Source organism: Gadus chalcogrammus, chromosome 6, assembly GCF_026213295.1.
Source record: "Gadus chalcogrammus isolate NIFS_2021 chromosome 6, NIFS_Gcha_1.0, whole genome shotgun sequence".
NCBI classification, from domain to species: domain Eukaryota; kingdom Metazoa; phylum Chordata; class Actinopteri; order Gadiformes; family Gadidae; genus Gadus; species Gadus chalcogrammus.
In genome coordinates, this window is record NC_079417.1 from 24,434,836 (window position 1) to 24,453,459 (window position 18,624).

General features: G+C 46.9%; 1 protein-coding gene across 2 annotated transcripts in view; it reads left to right on the forward strand.

Annotated features, from left to right (window-relative positions):
- fras1 (Fraser extracellular matrix complex subunit 1) overlaps nucleotides 1-18,624 on the forward strand; it is a 161,449-nt gene that overhangs the window by 112,664 nt on the left and 30,161 nt on the right. The window contains exons 36-50 of one of the 2 annotated variants that reach the window (XM_056591686.1): nucleotides 1-84; nucleotides 350-597; nucleotides 1,041-1,192; nucleotides 2,668-2,830; nucleotides 2,961-3,099; nucleotides 3,800-3,981; nucleotides 4,111-4,267; nucleotides 4,533-4,793; nucleotides 9,061-9,237; nucleotides 9,872-9,991; nucleotides 10,420-10,599; nucleotides 10,899-11,023; nucleotides 11,195-11,335; nucleotides 11,766-11,993; nucleotides 12,111-12,224. The exon at nucleotides 1-84 is cut by the window's left edge and continues 33 nt beyond it. In XM_056591686.1, coding sequence (XP_056447661.1) covers nucleotides 1-84; nucleotides 350-597; nucleotides 1,041-1,192; nucleotides 2,668-2,830; nucleotides 2,961-3,099; nucleotides 3,800-3,981; nucleotides 4,111-4,267; nucleotides 4,533-4,793; nucleotides 9,061-9,237; nucleotides 9,872-9,991; nucleotides 10,420-10,599; nucleotides 10,899-11,023; nucleotides 11,195-11,335; nucleotides 11,766-11,993; nucleotides 12,111-12,224 — 2,471 coding nt within the window. The remainder of the gene's footprint in view (nucleotides 85-349; nucleotides 598-1,040; nucleotides 1,193-2,667; nucleotides 2,831-2,960; nucleotides 3,100-3,799; nucleotides 3,982-4,110; nucleotides 4,268-4,532; nucleotides 4,794-9,060; nucleotides 9,238-9,871; nucleotides 9,992-10,419; nucleotides 10,600-10,898; nucleotides 11,024-11,194; nucleotides 11,336-11,765; nucleotides 11,994-12,110; nucleotides 12,225-18,624) is intronic. The other variant, XM_056591687.1, reaches the window with a different exon arrangement.

Genomic DNA, 18,624 nt, shown 5'->3' on the forward strand with positions numbered 1-18,624 from the left:
CATCTCCTGATGATCTGGAGTTTGAGGTGGTTAAGACGCCCCTGAATGGAAGGCTGCTACACTCGGACATCCCCATGAAGACTGGTACACACACACGAACACACACACACCCTCTCACACACACACACACACACACACACACACACACACACACACACACACACACACACACACACACACACACACACACACATACACACACACACACACACACACACACACACACACACACACACACACACACACACACACACACGCACACACCAATGAAAACTGGTTGACACACATGCTGTGGTACCACAAACCCATCCTCCCAGGTGCGATTGATCCATGACACTTGTTTTAACAGGTGAGGTGTTCAGCTTCAGCGACGTGACGAGGAACTCTCTTCAGTACCAGCACACTGTGCTCTCCAAGCAGGAGGACGCCATCACCTTCTCTGTCAGCGATGGCATCTCCATGGCAACCACTGTGGTGCAGGTGGTGATCCTTGAGGCGGGGGCTGACGGACCCAGGAAGGATCCGGGGTCGATCTTGTCCCTGGAGGTCGGGGAGAAGAGCAGCACCGTGCTGCGGCGCTCGCACCTAGCGTATACGGTAACACACCAAGCTAGACTAGCCTACACTGTAATACACCTATCTGTTAGCCTATCCTACAATGTAAATCACCTAGCTGGTAGCCTATCCCACACATTGTAACACACCTAGCTGGTACCCTATCTTAAACTTACCACACCTAGCTGGTAGCCTACCAGCTGGGCGCCCAGCATGTTGTACATAGTAATACACCTATTTGGTAGCCTTTCCTACACTGTAACACACTTGGCTGGTAGCCTAGCATACACAGTAATAAACCTAGTCGTTAGCCTAGCCTGCACGGTAACACAACTAGCCATTAGCCTAGCATTACAGTGAGTCCACCTCTACCCATGATATAAGTTGAGCTAACAACAATGAGCTCTGGGGATGTCCGATTGCTGGAAGGCTACAACAGTCCACACCTCCAGGCTTAAGTTGGGACGGTGGTCTTCTGCCTGTAGGACAACTCGTCTCCAGACCAGCAGATCCGGATCCAGCTGGTCTCGGCCCCGATGTACGGCCTCTTGACCCGGGGACTGTCCCCCCAGGACCAGCAGGAGCTGGCGGAGTACTCAACCTTCACCATGGAGGACATTAACAAGCAGCGCATCCGGTAGCAACTCTCTCCTTCTCTGCTACTGTTGGTCATGTAGAACCAGCACTCACTTCCCAATTCATTACAGTTTCAGTTGAACTATAGTCAGAAGAACCCTCTCTGTTAATCTCTTAGATTAGAAAATGATTGTGACAGTTCCCATTTAAGGGAAGACCAAACCCTCAAACAACTTGTTATAGACTACATTTGATGTTATGGGCAACGTAGATTGATCCTGGTCAAAATCTTGAATGAAATGCATGTTTTAAAAATGTAGGATTAGATGTAAATCTAGACTTAACTTCCCCTGTATAGGTTAAAGGCATGCTGATGCATGCCTTGTCTCTAACAGGCGGATCAACACATTAGGGCTCCCCCTCCCCTTCATCGAGATGGTGGGGGTTGATATTTTTGTGGGTAGGGCAGTCTGCCTGAACAGCAATACAACCCCAGGCCTGAAAATGAAAACAACACATCTAGCAGACAGGGGCCAGAGAAAGCCTTTTGAAAATGTATATATTTTGCAAGATCTGGGGATTTTAAACAACTATAGTGACAACAACAATATCCTCATATTCCTCAAAGACTTCTTGTAGCAGAGTGGTTGGTCGGCAGAATGTAATGTAATGACCTTTACTAATGAAGAGACCAATATCTCTCTCATCAGGAGATTCCTGATGAGGTTTTCTCTTCTGAAGCGACCAGGAATGCCCACATCTCCAACACAAGACAAATATTAGTGATGCAGGATTGTAGAGCAGAGTAGAGGGAACAAAGCTATCAGCATTAGCATATTCTGATGATACATGTGCAAGGGCACTGGGGAGTTCAAATTAAATATAAATACTGGCATGCTAATGACCCTGTTTCTAGATGAATAATATCTGCAGTCTCCACGCTTCTCCACCAGTCATGGGTTGATGTTGCTATGGTCCTGCGGGCCAAATGAAGGAAATACAAACCAACCATTTTTATCTCTTATCTTGACGTTAAAGTGCTGTTCTCACAACAAAGGGACACCGGTGGCGAGCTGTGTGTGGATGTGTGGAACTCCGTCTGGACAGATGTGGATGACCGCGTCCAATAGAGGGGGTTAAGGCCTCTAGGACACTGTTTGCAATTTACATAATGAATACTGGACATAGTAAGCTTTTGAAATCCTTTTTTTTTTAACAATTTCAAGTGACAAATCAATTTTTAAAGATTCTCCTGAGACCCCACAACATTTTGCTATTGAGGCTTCAGTGGTTCTCAAGTGGGTCACTGGGTCTCAAGTGGGTCAAGGGGTCTCGGACCTCCCCAGACCCCCGTACTTCACACCCTAGCTGTTGAGAGATCGCCTTTAGAACTGTCTCACTTTTCATATATTAAGGATCTGGCCATGGTAGGTAGATGGATAGGTACTGTAGACATACTGACATGCTAGCTAGGTAGAAAGATAGATGATTAGATGAATAGATTGTTTTCATATATGTACTACTTCCTGCCTACAGGTACATAACTTCCTTGGAGACGGGCAGCCAACCGGTTACCGACATCTTCCACTTTGTTGTTTACGACGGTGACAACAATCGCCTCGACAAACAGATGTGCACCATCACCATAACCTCCACCATAAGAACAACTCCAAAGGTTACAGTACGCGGCGGCATCAAGGTACACACCCATACACACGCACTCAAAGTTATAATCTTACCCAGCAGGGCCTAATCGTTGAATATGTTCAGTTGTAAATTCATGAGTTAATTATTTGTTTGTTCATGTTTCTTTTCCTTCTCCATCCCAGGTTGAGAAAGGGGGGCGGGTCCAGCTCTCCACCAATCAAATAATTGTATCAGACCTGAACACATCCAGGAAGGAGCTTCTGCTCTGGCTGGTGACCCCGCCCAAATATGGCTTCATCGAGAGGAAAAGTCATACTGAGGGTGTGTTTGTGTATGTGTCTGTGCATGTGTGTGTGTATGCGTGTATGCGTGTGTCTGTTCATAGTGGAAATGGATTGTTTTATTGTTGTATCAACATATTGGGGTAAGTAGTATACTGTATAATATACAGTATACTACTTACAGATATACTACTTACAGATATACTACTTATAGATATACAGGGTATATCTATTACTATTGGCGATGCTTTTCGGAAACGTAGTGTGTACTGCTATGACGTGTGGATGGTGAAGCTACATCTGATCAGCGATTTATTTAATATCCGAATTTGAGGGTTAGGCATCCCGGACACCTATAGTACCATAGTTTATGGCTACAAGGTGTGGCGTATTTCATTTACAATATTGCTATTACGCTGCAAAGTTGACAAAAAAGTTTCACAAAGTTGCTGGGGGCCATAACCATGGCAACCATTTCATCTGAAACTGTGGGTTCACTGGCTCTTTAAATTGTACTGGTATTATTAAGTACTTATATCTGTACTCTGTATCGGTTATTTGGGTAGTACCCAAATGTATGTTTTTGACCTAGTATTAATGTATATATTATAATTGTATATGTATACTTATTAGGACCCCAGTAATGACCCTGTCTTGTCATATTCAAATACAAAATAATGTGTGATTTAAAATACAATATCCTATATTTGACACATGTAATATCCTCCTCCCTCCACCAGGAGGCACAGAAGGCTCCAGGGTCATCACTCCTGACCAGCCCTTCTCCCTGGAGGACCTGGCCTCTGACCTCATCTTCTACGTCCAGGAGGCCGGGGGTGACTCCCAGCAGGACCTCTTCAGCCTCTACGTCAGCGACGGACACCGCCAGACAGAGGCCTTCAACGTAGAGATCCATATCCAGGTATTAGGATTATCTCCTATATTAACAAAAATGAATATGTCTGTCAGGATTATCTCTGAGTATAGCAGTCTGTCAGGATTATCTCTGATAATAACAGTACATTTGAAGAGTAAAGGGTATCTCTCCTAGCAGAGTAGCCAGGCCATCGCCCCAGTGGTGTCAGTCAGCAGCGTGGTGGTGGAGGAGAACTCGGGCGTGGTGCTCACCAACACCTCGCTTAGTGTCCTCGACCTAGACACCCCCCTCAACGAGATCATGATCACCCTGGACACCAAGCCTGCTCATGGTGACACAAGCACACACACACACACACACACACACACACACACACACACACACACACACACACACACACACACACACACACACACACACACACACACACACACACACGCGCGTATACACACACACAATCTAACTCACACATACACACACACACACACACACACACTCACACACATACACATACACACTCACAAACACACGCGCTGATGTGTGTGTTGTGATGTGATATCATATTCTATAATATAATAATCTATATTTCCTTACAGGCAAACTGCGGAGGCGTCAGTTCTACTCGCAGCCCCTGAGCAGTGGGCGTGTCCTGTCGGTCGGCTCCTCCTTCTCCTACCAGGACGTCCTGGACATGCTAGTGGTCTACACCCCTGACGGGGGCGGAGCTAGCGACCGGCTGGAGTTCACGCTCACCGACGGCGTGCACACGCACAGCGGTGCCCTGGACTTCACCGTGACGGCCCGGCACCGCGAGGGCCCGCGCATGACCGTCAACAGAGGCCTTCAGCTTGCCGCAGGTGAGCAGACCCAGATACATGAACATAAACCTTACATGGACTGTGTTATACTATATTTCTCTAGCATATCTCTAGCATCTAGCATATATTCTAGCGTGTTGCAGTGACTGCGACTGGATGCCTGGACTCTCCTTATGATTAACCGGCCAGCACCCTATGACCCATTTAAAATGTTTTGTCTGTATAATGTATATGTTTGTAATGTCAATTATGGCACCGATTGCACTCCAGTCCTGATCATTCCTGGAAGGGATGATCAAGAGTTTTCGATTTACGGTATAGGCTGCAGTATGACTTTTACAGAATTTGAGAAAATAAAAAAACGTTACGGAAACAATAGGACCAAGCAGCTTCAATGCTTGACCCCCTAATAAGATACGATAAGAACCTTATTTCATCCATACATGGGAAATTAACTTGTTAACTTACAACAGCCGATGGAATATGGGATGATCAGGAGTCAAGATTTCTTCGTTGCTAGTTAAGAGAGTTTTTTCTTGCCCTCTGAGTGCGTAGGGTTAGGAGGGGGTCATAAATATATACGGCCTGTTAAGCCCTTTATTTATATTTATTTTGTATCATCTTATTTATGTATGTATTGTTGGATACCTTATGCACTTTATTATATTATTGCATATTTCATATTCCATGGGCTGTTGTAACAAGTTAATTTCCCATGTATGGATGAAATAAGGTTCTTATCTTATCTTATTAGGGGACCGAGCAGCAAAGCTGCTTGTAAGTCGTAAGTCGAAAACTCTTGAAATGTTCAGGTATGGTTAGGTTACCAATAACCTAGCCTGGCTGGCTAATGCCAGACCTCATCTCAATCTATATTGAGAAGAGGTCTGGGAACCACAAATTCATTTTCTCGTATTTGATGTGTGGTATACGACTGCCTGGAGCCGTTCATGGGCGCTACGAATGTCTATCATGTGAGTCTCTACGTAGCTCATAGCCAATTGTATCAATTATACCAGATGACGTATGTAGAGCGAAAGAAATTCGATGAGGAAGAAGACGATGGGTGTGTCGAATAGACGTCGTCATCATCTTGCCGTCCCTCCCCGTTCTGTGATTGGTTCCCTATCTCAGGCGAAAATCGGATCCATGGAATCCAGGCTGCCCAGTGCCTAGCAGCGCAAAATGAAATTGTGCGAAAGGCAGCATGGGTATACCCAGGCTACCAATAACCCTCACTACCCATAAACCCAAATGTGTGGTCCTGCACCCAAAGGTGGCGCTATTGTAAAAAATCAGGAATTAGGCTTATTTGTTCTCACCAGATTGACCTGGACTCAAAATTCTTTCATAATATTAATCTCTGGAATTAGATGTATCTATAAAACCCAGGCCTTCTGCTCTAAAAATGTTTACTTTTCCCACAATTTCATAGAAAAGCCAAACGTCCACAGTCTAAACCCATTTTGCCTATATGACCAGTTTGTTATTGTACAACTACAATATGGCTATCATTAATTGGATACCATTAACAGTGCACATTTTCAGATCTTTACTCTTTTAAGAAAGCCCTTAATTCTCTTGTGAAATGTGTGCTTGGAGTTTTCTTGATGTGTGCTTATCAATAGACATTTTCACAGTGTGAATGAGGCATCATGCAGTTCAGGAATGTCAGTGGCTCAATAGGATAATCCCTTGTACTGGTGATCCTTAGGTTGAGAGTTTGAATCCTGATTAGAACATGAAATTCTGTCATTGCCACTCATTTAAGAAACATAATATTGAACAGCACGAGCCCGGCCCGACCCGATACATTAACTGTAATCATGAGCCCGAGCCCGATTTCAACCCGACATTTTTTTTAATACATGATGTAACTTGGTACACATTTGTTAGTAGGCTTACTCGGCGAAATATATATGTAAGGGATAATGTATAGAACGCCGGTCATTATCGGGAAAATAAGCCCCGACAGGGCGAACAGCACACCGACGCGCAGCGAAGGTGTCTTGCTTCGCCCTGAAGGGGCTTATTTTCGATAATGACCGGCGACGTTCTATACATTATCCCGCTTATTTCATGGCTACTTGCCAAAACGAAAAAATAACTTCGCATGGTGTGTCTTTTTACAATTTATTCGTTACCAGCATTCGTAGTGTTGATCAGCAGAGAAATAATTTGTCTGCAAAGACGGTGACGTCACTTACGCCTCGTTTCCACATACGTATATTTTTCGTATCCGTGCTTCCGTAAATTTACGGAAGGAGTCGCTAGTGTTTTACGTACGGACATGAATTTATTTACGGACAAAAGATGGGGGAGCGTATGATAATGGCCGTTTTTAGGAGACCGGTACTTTGGAACATGAGGATCGACAGAGATAAAAACAAAACCAACCAGGCTTGGAAAGAGATCGGCGAGGAGTTTGGCCTGCCAGGTACTTACAAGTTTTGTGAAAGCATACAAACTTTCATACGGTATCTCCGTAAAACGACGGCGAAAGTTAAACTTTTTGAACGTATATTACGGACATACTGGACAGAAATTTTACAGAGGGGAGGAGTCTCGTAGGAAAATCTGACATTACGGAGAATCACATTGGAATGAATGGACTTTCGGTCGGAGACGGTTGGATCGCATACGAGAATGTACGTATGTGGAAACGAGGCGTTACGCTTCCCACGTCCGTCAGTCAACGGACGTGGGAAGGCGTGGCTGACGGATGGGGGAGTAGTCTTTGCAGAGGCATCCGTCAGCCAATCAAATCGCTTCGCCGGGTTCTTCCCGCTTCTTCCTGCTTGTTGCGATGCAAGATGACCCGCTTTCCCGCTTTCCAGTATCGTCAGAGCCCGAGTCGCGTCACAGTGCTTAAATTTGCATACGCGATCTGATTGGATGACGGATCCGTCGCTGCCGAAAAAGTTGAACATTTTTCAACTTTTTGACGGAGCCAAAGGCTCCAATGGAACGGACGGATCCACAATGCATTGCGCGTCCGTCCCCATTCAAAGTCAATGGGGATCAGTCAACGGACGGAGGTAGTGGGCACGAGGCGTTACGCCTCGTGCCCACTACCTCCGTCCACTGGATCCGTGCGCTGAAGGCTCCGTCAAAAAGTTGACAATTTTTTAACTTTTTCGGCAGCGACCGATTCGTCATCCAATCAGAACACATATGCAAATTTAAGCACTGTGACACTACTCGGGCTCTGACGACCCTGGAAACCACCCCCATCCGTCAGCCACGCCTTCTGAGTCCTTTGACTGACGATGCAGTGGGCACGAGGCGTTAGCAACGCAAGACGCTGGGGTTGACAAGTCACCGGACTACTACCGATTCAAGTGAACGGAGCGTTCCACGGCATTGAGAAGACCCGTGTAACAAAGGCCTATAATATTTCTGTTTATGGCATAGATTTCTCCTCAGATTAGGCCAATAAACCAATGATAAAAATAAAAATAAAAACGCTCTATCAAAGGCCCGGCCCGACCCGGCCCGAGGATAGTGGTGGGAATATCGGCCCGACCCGGCCCGCGGGTCGGGTTGGGCTCGGGCTCGGGCAGAGAATCTAAACTCTAGTGCTTATCAATAGACAATTTCACCATGTGAATGATGCTGCAGTTCAGGTTTATAAGTGGCTCAATGGGATAATGCCTTGTACAGGTGGTCCTTAGGTTGAGAGTTTGAATCTCGATTAGAGCATTATGAACAAGCTGAACATGACATTCGGCCATTGCTCTGCAGCTCACCTGAAAGCCGAGGCACAGTATTGCATTAAGTGGAACATCTTTCCTTCATAATTGTATGTCATTTTTATGTATCTTCAATTGGTGTGTTCTTGACTTTTAATTTTGCTCGGACCCCGTTAATCAACCGCTTGCGGTTATATTCTTATCATTGAGACTGTAACGTAGATGAAGAGCTATACAAATACATTTGAATTGAATTGAATATATAGAGAGGATTCTGATAAGCTTTTTACTTCTTGAACAGCATGCAGTAGTTCTGTTACACTTTGTCTTTCTATGCTACATGCGGTGATATATACACACATAGACTTGAACTTGGTTGTCCGTCGAGAATCTGATTTATTTTAAATGTACTCGTCTTATGGTTGAATTTACATACCTGTGACTTCTTCAGTTGACCAAAACCCTGTGAACACTATAATGAGTAGGTTAAACCCTCAACTGGATAAGGAGCGTAACCTGCCTACCGTTTAACCCGGTCTCCCTGGTACTACTAAGGTCTGCTTTCAGAGTGTGGTTTATTTCAGAGGGTATGATATATCTATTATATATTTTAGGGTCTGCATCTAAGATCACTGAGCAGAACCTTAAGGGGTCTGACATTGACTCGGACCCCCTGAAGCTCTCCTACATACTGACCTCCGACCCTGCCGCTGGGACCCTCCTGCTCAACAAAAAGAAGCTCTCAGCCAAAGGCCCCACTCACAGCTTCACACAGGAAGACGTCAACAAAGGTGGGTTCAATACTTCCTGTCGGCTCATGTGTCCATAACTTACATACATGGAGATAGCATAGGTTGGGGTCATCCCTATGTTCCCCGGGTCCTATGTTCCCCGCCTAGTCTCATACAAAGAGGGGAACATAGGACCGGACCCGGGGAACATAGGACCGGACCCGGGGAACATAGGACCGGACCCGGGGAACATAGGACCCGGGGAACATAGGACCCGGGGAACATAGGACCCGGGGAACATAGACACGCTCCCCATAGGTTTAGCTTTGTGGCTTAGCATATATTTAATTAATGTTGATCTAACTGTGAAGTATTGCTTTCTGTCTGGTAGTGCTGATAGACAAATTAGTTATAGATAAGATAACAGAGATATCGATTTGTAGCTTTACATTAGCCACCATGGATATGGCTAGCCCAGAGAATTCTTGTACTTGCTTTCTGTAGTGTTCCGCTGGGTTCTATGCAGTACTACTGGACGGGTATTTAAGTAGTGCTGGGTGCAATGCAGTACTACCGGACGGGTATTTCAGTAGTATTGGTTCTATAAAGTACTTCTGGATGCAGTCTCACAGGGTATGGTAGTTGTGTGTGTGTGTGTGTGTGTGTGTGTGTACTAAGAGTTGTTTCCTCTCAGGGCGGCTGCAGTTCAGCCACAGCCGGGAGGAGAAGGGAGGAAGTCTGTCCTTTAAGTTCAACCTGGTGGACCCCGAGGGGAACAAACTGATCGACCAGTCATTCTTCATCAGTGTCCTGGGTATGTTGTTCTTACTGCACCTCTACCTCTATGTTCATAGGCCCTCCATTATAGGCCTTCTATCATCCAACCATCTTGTATCCATCCATCCATCTTTTTGCCTCTCTCCTTCTTCCCATCTCTTTCTCCACATGAACGTCCTGATCTCATTGTTCTATCGCTCTATGCATTCTCTTTCTTCAGCGTTTGGTTATTACCTCAGGCTACCTTGTGGCCAATCGTTTTCTAGAAGCACCGAGGTTCTAGCAATTTATTACATTTCTGGAGCTTCATTTCCTTCTCTCTCCTCCCTCCTCTCATCATTCTCTTCCCTTCTGCTCTGCCTTCTGGCCTCTCCTCTCCTCGTCCCTCCCCTCCTCTCCCCTCCTCCCTCCTGGCGATGTCCTTCTAAATGGTATTGTTGGGTGTTCTGACCTCTCTTCTCCCAGTGGACCGACTGCCCCCTGTGGTGGAGGTGAACAAGGGCCTGGTCCTGGACGAGAACAGCCGAAAGAAACTGACCACCCTGCAGCTGTCTGCCAGCGACCAGGACAGCGAGCCGTCCGAGCTGCTGTTCACCGTCACCAAGCAGCTCGACCTGGGCCACCTGGAGCACGTCGCTAACCCAGGTAACAACGATGCTAATGCTTATGTTAACCCAGCTACACCTGCCAACAGTAGATACAGTAGGTCAGCACACATGCATTTGCTGACCACGGCACTTTGGATTGGAAAAATGTTTCCTGTAATTGCTTTTCAAAGAATTTTGGGAGATTATGATTCCCTATCAGGTACCATGCTAACGCTAACCCAGGTTCCCATGCTAAAAGTAGCTAGGTACACATGCTAAGGCTAACCAAGGTACACGTTAGTTAGGTGCACATCTAACTCTTTTCTCTCTCTCTCTACCACCTCCCCGTCCCAACAGGGAGTAGTATCAGTAGTTTCTCCCAGGCTGACCTGGTGTCTCGGAGTGTCCAGTATGTCCACACCAGTGAAGAAGAGAAACACTCCGACCAGTTCACCTTCAGCGTGTCGGATGGACAGAACGAGGTCACACATATATCCAAACACAGATACACACACTCACACACACACACACACACACACACACACACACACACACACACACACACACACACACACACACACACACACACACACACACACACACGTATCTATGTGTGTTTCTGAGTTTGTATGTTGTTTTGTTTCGGACCCCAGGTTGCCCAGACGTTCTTCATCACCATCAGGCCGGTGGATGACTCGTTGCCATGGCTACAGGTCCCTGGCATGCGCGTCCAGGAAGGGGTCAGGAAAACCATCACTGAGTTTGAACTCAAGGCTACTGATGCTGACACTGAGGTAACAATGGTTAACTTCTCTCTCTCTCTCTCTCTCTCTCTCTCTCTCTCTCTCTCTCTCTCTCTCTCTCTCTCTCTCTCTCTCTCTCTCTCTCTCAATCTCACTTACACACTAACTCACTTTAACTCTCTCACTCACTTACACTTTCTCCCTCATTTTCACCTTCTGTCTATCTCTCTCTCTCTCTCTCTCTCTCTCTCTGTCCATAGTCTGTTGTGTGTAAAGTCTCTCTCTCTCTCTATAGGCCGAGTCCATAGTGTTTAAAGTCTCTCTCTCTCTCCCTCTCTCTCTCTCTCTCTCTCTCTAGGCAGAGTCCATAGTGGGAATTCTCTCTCTCTCTCTAGGCTGAGTCCATACTGTGTAAAGTCTCTCTCTCTCTCTAGGCTGAGTCCATACTGTGTAAAGTCTCTCTATCTCGTTCTCTCTCCAGGCAGAGTCCATAGTGTTCATGGTGGTCCAGCCACCCCGCCACGGCTCCATCGAGCGGACGGCGAGCGGCCAGGTGTACCGGCGGACCAGCAGCTTCAGCATGGAGGACGTGTTCCAGAACCGGATCAGCTACAACCACGACGGCTCCAACTCACTGAAGGACCGCTTCTCCTTCACCGTGTCCGACGGGACCAACCTGCTCTTCATGGTGGAGGAGGGGGGCAAGGAGGTACGGCTGTGTGCGTTCTTCAGAGCCATCGGTCCATTCTTTAGAGAACCCTGGTGGGTCATGTGATGGATGACATGTGATTGTATGTCTTTTGATATTGTCATGCCGTCCATACAGGTGGTGACTGCCGCTCCCCAGAAGTTCAAGGTGGACATTCTCCCAGTGGACGACGGGACGCCGCGCATCGTCACCAACCTGGGCCTGCAGTGGCTCGAATACATGGACAACAAGGTAGGGCCCTGCTGGCCTCTAGGAGCCCATACTGGCCCTTTACTAGCATACTTCTAGCCCTCTACTAGTCCTATACCGGTCCCCTGCTAGCCTTTAGTCGATGGACAACAAGGTAGGGCCCTACTTGCCCCTAGTGGCCTATACCGGCCCTCTACTAGCACACTACTAGCCCTCTACTAATCCTATACCAGTCCTCTACCAGCTGGAGTACATGGACAACAAGGTAGGGCCCTACTGGCCCCTAGTGGCTCATACCGGCCCTCTGATAGCACAATACTTGCTATTGTGGCATCCAACGCGATTTCGCATGGATCCACTTTGACGAGGGTAGATAGATGTTCAGTACGCGAGTTCAGTATTTCGCTTTTATTGTACACAACTTAGGGTTTGCAACAAACACGATATAGACCACGGTCAAAAACTGTGTCCTTCTACACCCGCCAACTCATTCAAACAACCCACCACCTGTTACCTGTAAGTAAAGGTGAATCACCAAAGAGGGCGGGGCTTAGACACCCAAACGGTGCCCAACACTAAGCACCCTGTGACACAGGCTACACCAAACATCACATCAGAGTCTAGATCGCGATACTTACAATATTCCAAAATAACAGAAATTACCAAACAATACAAATATCACAAATAAATCATAAACAGCAGAAATGGCTCCAACATCCCGGCCCCTAATTGTCAGGCCTCCAGGAGAAGGCATAGTTTAGTGATGGGCCTCTCCAAGATGTTGCTCTTTGTTTTGACCTTCACTCGTCTGACATGTCCTCTGCTGTCCGGGATTGTCTCTGTCACTCTCCCCATAGGCCATGAATTGCGTGGTGATGTTTCATCCACAATCAGGACCAGGTCATCTGGCTTGAGATTCTTTCTGGCTACGTTCCACCTCTGTCTTTCCTGCATGAGAGGGAGGTACTCTTTGACAAAGCGTTTCCAGAAAAGATCAGCGATGTACTGCACCTGTCTCCATCTCCGTCTAGAATAGCAGTCATCCTTCTGAGACACTCTGGGAGGCAGCAGGGGTTTTCCTTTCAGCAGGAGCAGATGATTAGGTGTGAGGGCCTCTGGATCACGTGCACAATCATAAACTGCAGTGAGAGGTCTATCGTTTAGGATGGTTTCTACCTCACACAGAACAGTATGCAGGCTCTCGTCATCCAACATCTGCTGTCTGACGACAGAGTAGAGGACCTTTTTGACAGTACGGATGAGTCTCTCCCATGCGCCTCCATGGTGTGAGCCGTAAGGCGGATTGAAACTCCACTTTATTCCTCTTGCTGACAAGCGCTGCTGGATCGTGTCATTATTCAAAAGAGCAAGTGACTCTCTCAGCTCACGTTCTGCTCCTACAAAGTTTGTGCCATTGTCAGAGAACATTTCTTTGACCTGACCCCTTCTGCAGATGAATCTTCGGAGAGCACAGATACAAGAGTCAGTGTCCAAAGAATGTGCCAGCTCTAGATGGACGGCTCTACTGACAAGGCAGGTGAATATGACGCCGTACCTTTTCACCACACTCCGGCCCCTTTTTGCTTCTATTGGGCCAAAGTAATCAACGCCCACGTAGGTGAAGGGAGGGTGGTCCGGCTGTGTGCGGCTGAGAGGCAAGTCTGACATTTTCTGCACACTAGGGGGAGTGTGCCAACGTCTGCAGAATATGCAGTTTTTCATGATTGTTCTGGTGGCAGAATTGGCTTTTATGACCCAGTATTTCTGGCGAAGTTTTGAAAGCATCTGGTTTCTGCCACCATGGCCTACCGAAATATGGATGTGATGGAGGAGCAGTCTGGTCAGATGGCTGTCTTTGGGTAGAATGGCCGGATGCTTGAACTCTTCCGGCATTGCCATCCTACTCAGTCTTCCGCCTACTCTCAGTACTCCATCACAGAGGTAAGGGTCAAGTTTGAAAAGCTTGCTGCTAGCTTTAACAGTAATCTTTCCTGCTTCCAGTGCTGAGATCTCCTCCTGGAAGTGTAGTTGTTGAACACGGCACAAGAGAGTCTCTTCAGCACGTGCAAGATCTTCAACAGACAGATTTTCCTGTGTCTGTACCTTTGGATCTTTTCCAGATACCTCAGACTGTTGGTGAGCGAGTGCTGCGGCCTTTCTCTTTCTGCTCAAATGCATGAGCAGATCCCTGAATTGCAGGAGCCTTGCTGTTGCTCTTTTGAGGCGATCCCATGAAGAGAAGTGCTGTATGAATTCAATGACCGGATCTCGTGTTTCTGTTGCAGCTGTGCCAAAGACTGCAACAGTCTTTTTGATCTCCGGGTCATCAGCAGCAAGAGAGATGGAATTATCTGGGTATTTGGGCCAGGTTTCCTCTGGCTGTTTCAGAAAGGCTGGACCATGTAGCCATTGTTCAGACTTCAGAAATGTTTCAGCCGTCAGGCCCCGAGAGGCGTCATCCGCCGGGTTGAGGACACTGCTCACGTATCGCCACTGAGACTTCTCTGACAGATCCCTGATGGTGGATACTCTGTTCGCCACATATGTCTGAAAGCGGATTGTGTCGCTGAAGATGAATTTCATGACAGAGAGTGCTGTCAGTCCAGTAGACTGGTGGCTGAAGAGAGTATTCAAGCTCCTTTTCCAGCATTCTGTTGATTCGAACGGCCAGGACTGCGGCTGCTAGTTCCAGTCTGGGAATGGTGATCGGTTTCAGCGGGGCTACTCTTCCTTTGCCCATCACAAAGGCAATGTGAATGAGACCTCTGGTGTTGGTGAGTCTCAAGTAGCTCGCTGTGCCATATCCCACCTCGCTGGCATCACAGAAATGATGTAGCTGGGCATCAGAAACTTCTCCGAAGTCCTGTGGCCGGTAACATCTTCTGACGTTATGGGTTGTCAACTGGCTCAGACCACCGATCCGTGTCTCCCATCTCTTGGCAACGGCGGGCGGAATCTCTGAGTCCCATCCATAGCTTCCTCTGCAGAGTTCTTGCATTATCCTCTTTGCTGAAAGTACCATAGGTGCAAGAAATCCAAGAGGATCGAAAACAGAGTTGGCCACTGAGAGAATGCCCCGCCGTGTGTAAGGCTGTTGTTTTAGAGAGAGATTAAAGCCAAGGGTGTCTGACGCAACGTTCCACTGCACGCCAAGAGCGCGCTCTAATGGTAGCTCACTCTTCTCCAGGTTGACATCTGCAATTTCCTTCAAAGCTCGGTCTTCTTCTGGGATTGAGGCTAACACATGTCTGCTGTTGCTCACCCACTTAGTTAGTTTAAAGCCTCCTGTTGCACATGTCGCTCTGAGTTCACTGACCATACGTATGGCTTGTCGGTCAGAGGAAACAGATTTAAGACAGTCGTCGACATAAAAGTTGTTTCTGATGGTATTTAGAACGTCTCTGTCCACCTGGCCCTCATTATCAATGGCAGTTCTCTTCAAAGCGTAGTTGGCGCAGCTTGGTGAGGAGACAGCGCCAAAAAGATGTACTACCATTCTGTACTCAACTAGGGGTTGGTCGACATTGCCGTGAGGCCACCATAGGAACCTCAAGAAATCAGCATCTTTTTCAGGGACTCGGACTTGATGAAACATCCCCTCAATATCTGCCATAATGGCCACTGGTTCCTGTCTGAATCTGAGTATGCCGCCCAGGAGTGTGTGTCAGATCAGGTCCTTGCAGTAACTGACGATTGAGTGAGGTGCCCTGAAATGATGCAGCGCTGTCGAATACTACACAGATTTTGTGTTTCTTCTTGTGGTATACTCCATGGTGGGGTATGTACCACACCCTACCATCGCTTCTTGACAGTTGGTCATCTGGTATCTGCTCAGCATGGCCTTTGTCAAACATTGCATTCATGAACTTATTGTAGTCTGAACGAAATGACTCATTCTTCATGAGCTTCCTCCGCAGCGCCATGGCTCTGAGCTCTGCTACAGTCTTGTTGTTTGGCATGGTCAAGTTCTCATCCCGGAAGGGCAGTCGCATCATATAATGGCCATCTTTCTTCACAGTTGACTCATCAGCAATTTTCAAGAATTTCTTGTCTTCAAAAGACAGTTCAGGTTGCTCCTCACAAGCCCTTTCCGGGAAGTCCAGGTTGTACTGCTTGACCAGCTGTTCCTCTAATCTTGTAACAGAGATTCTGTTGGAAGAGACACACGGTCGGCCACGTTCATCAGTAAGTGCACCACCACTCAATGGTCCGTTGATGATCCATCCTAAGTGGGTCTTGACAGCATAAGGCCCGTCTCCTTGGCTGTGAATGATTCTCCAAGGCTCCAGTGCCCATGAGCCATTGGCACCGATAAGCAGACCTATATCTGCTTTAATGGCTGAAAGTTGAACGTCTTTTAAGTATGGCCACTTCTGCAAGTCCTTCTGTGCAACAATGTTCTCATGGCTCACTGGGATTCTGGATTGCGTGAATACTTCAGGTAAGTGCATAAAGTCTGTTCCATCAATGCTGCTCACCTCTAATCCATTCACATGGTAAGTATTCACAACTCTTTCTTGTCCCATTGTTTGTAGTAGCATTTCAGTTCTTCTGCCCTCTACATGCAGATCTTCCATCAGCTTCTCTGTGCAGAAACATGCATTGCTTCCAGGATCGAGGAATGGGTAGGAATGGCAAGCTTACAGTCAGACACACCGGCCCCAGTATGCTTCGTAGCCTATGCAGCAGCAACTGAATTACTTCTGGTTTGGGTGATGGTGGACTGCTCCACTTGGCCACTATGGCTAGTGTGGCCCTGATATGCAGAAGGCCTTTGGATTGAGGCTTGTTGTATGTGGATATGCAGAATCGTCGGGTGTTTTTTCTGACATGTTTGGCAGGTCAGACGTTTCTTGCATGCGCTACTTGTGTGACCTTTAATAAGACAAGCGAAGCACATTCCATTTTCTTTTAAGAACTGAACCTTTTCTGTATGTTGCTTTGCTGCCATCTGGTGGCAGGATTCCATGAAGTGGTTTCCTTTGCAGAAGATGCATGGCTTTGTGAACGCCACTCTTGAGAGGTTCTCTGGTTCTCTGGTTCCCTCCTCACTCAGCGGTGCATGAGTTACTACTGGAGTGATTGTGGTAGCAAAGCTTTTCCTGCTCACAGTCCTCTGTTCAGGTGTTTTTATGCTTCTGGCTGGTGACTGTTGGAGAGAGCCGAACACTGGGTCTAACAACATTCTTGACTGCCTTTCAACAAATTCCACAACATGATAAAATCTTGCTCTTCTCTGCGTGTCTTCCTGTATGTTCCATGCTTTGACTCTCCATCTTTCCTGTAGCTTGAATGGTAATTTTGACAGGATCAGCATTAAGTTGGATGGGGTGTCAAGCTCAGACATCTCCGACAAGTCTCTGGCTACGTTACAACAGCTTCTTAAATACAGGGCATAGCTGTGCAGCTCTTTTCCGTCCTCAGCTCTAATGACATTCCATGCCAGGGCCTTCTCAATGTAGGCATTTGTGAGGCGATACGGATCTCCAAAGTGAGCATTCAGCAGACGCTTAGCTTCTACGTACCCATCATTTGCATTCATATGTAGACAGCTACGAACAAGCTCTCTTGGCTGACCAGATGTGTATTGCTCCAGGAAATAAAGACGGTCGAGGTCACTGTCTGTCTTTCTTTCCACACAATGTTCAAAAGCCTGAATAAATGGACGGTAGCTTAAAAGATCACCATTAAAAACAGGTATTTCTCTTATTGGCAGAGAGGCTTGTCTTTGTTGTTGAATGATTACATTTGCAAGATAATTCTGTGTATTTAGTGGACTGTGTGGCAGTCCAGGTTGCAGATCGAGAGGGGGGGTCACATGTTCATGTTCTATCCGATTACGAATCCTTGCTGGCTGGTCCACATTAACGTTGGTTGAAGTCTGTGCCTGTGCTTCTGTTTGAACCGTTAATCCAGTATTGAGATACATTGTTTTTGGTGCCTCTTCAATCATTCTCTGGAGAGGTGTTTTAGGAACAGCACCCAGTCCTGTGAATTCAGCTGGAGATTTCTCCTCATAGCTTTCCAAATATGCATTCATCCCGTCACCTGGAATGTGTGATGTAAAGTCACTAGTGGATTGAAGGTGAACACTTGAATCGTAACTTTCTAAAGCTTTCAATTTGGCATCAGCTGCAGCCATTTTAGTTTTAATATCGATCATCTCCATTCTGGTTTGGAGTTGTGCTTGCTCAAGTTCGAGAGCGTGCTTTTGCTGCAGCCCTGCTGCAGTGGCCGCAAGGGCTGCTTTCTCCGCAGCTGCTTGTGCGCGCATGGATGAGAAAGAGGAGGAGGAGGTCTTTGATCCAATCCTAGACGCACTGTCTCCGGGCGTAATTTCACTCTGTAGAGCGGTTTCTGTTTGTAAATCCAATCGTTGTGGTTCTACTTTAGAATGTGTCCACTCATCCATATGATTTACGTAGCTTTCAAAGTCATTTAT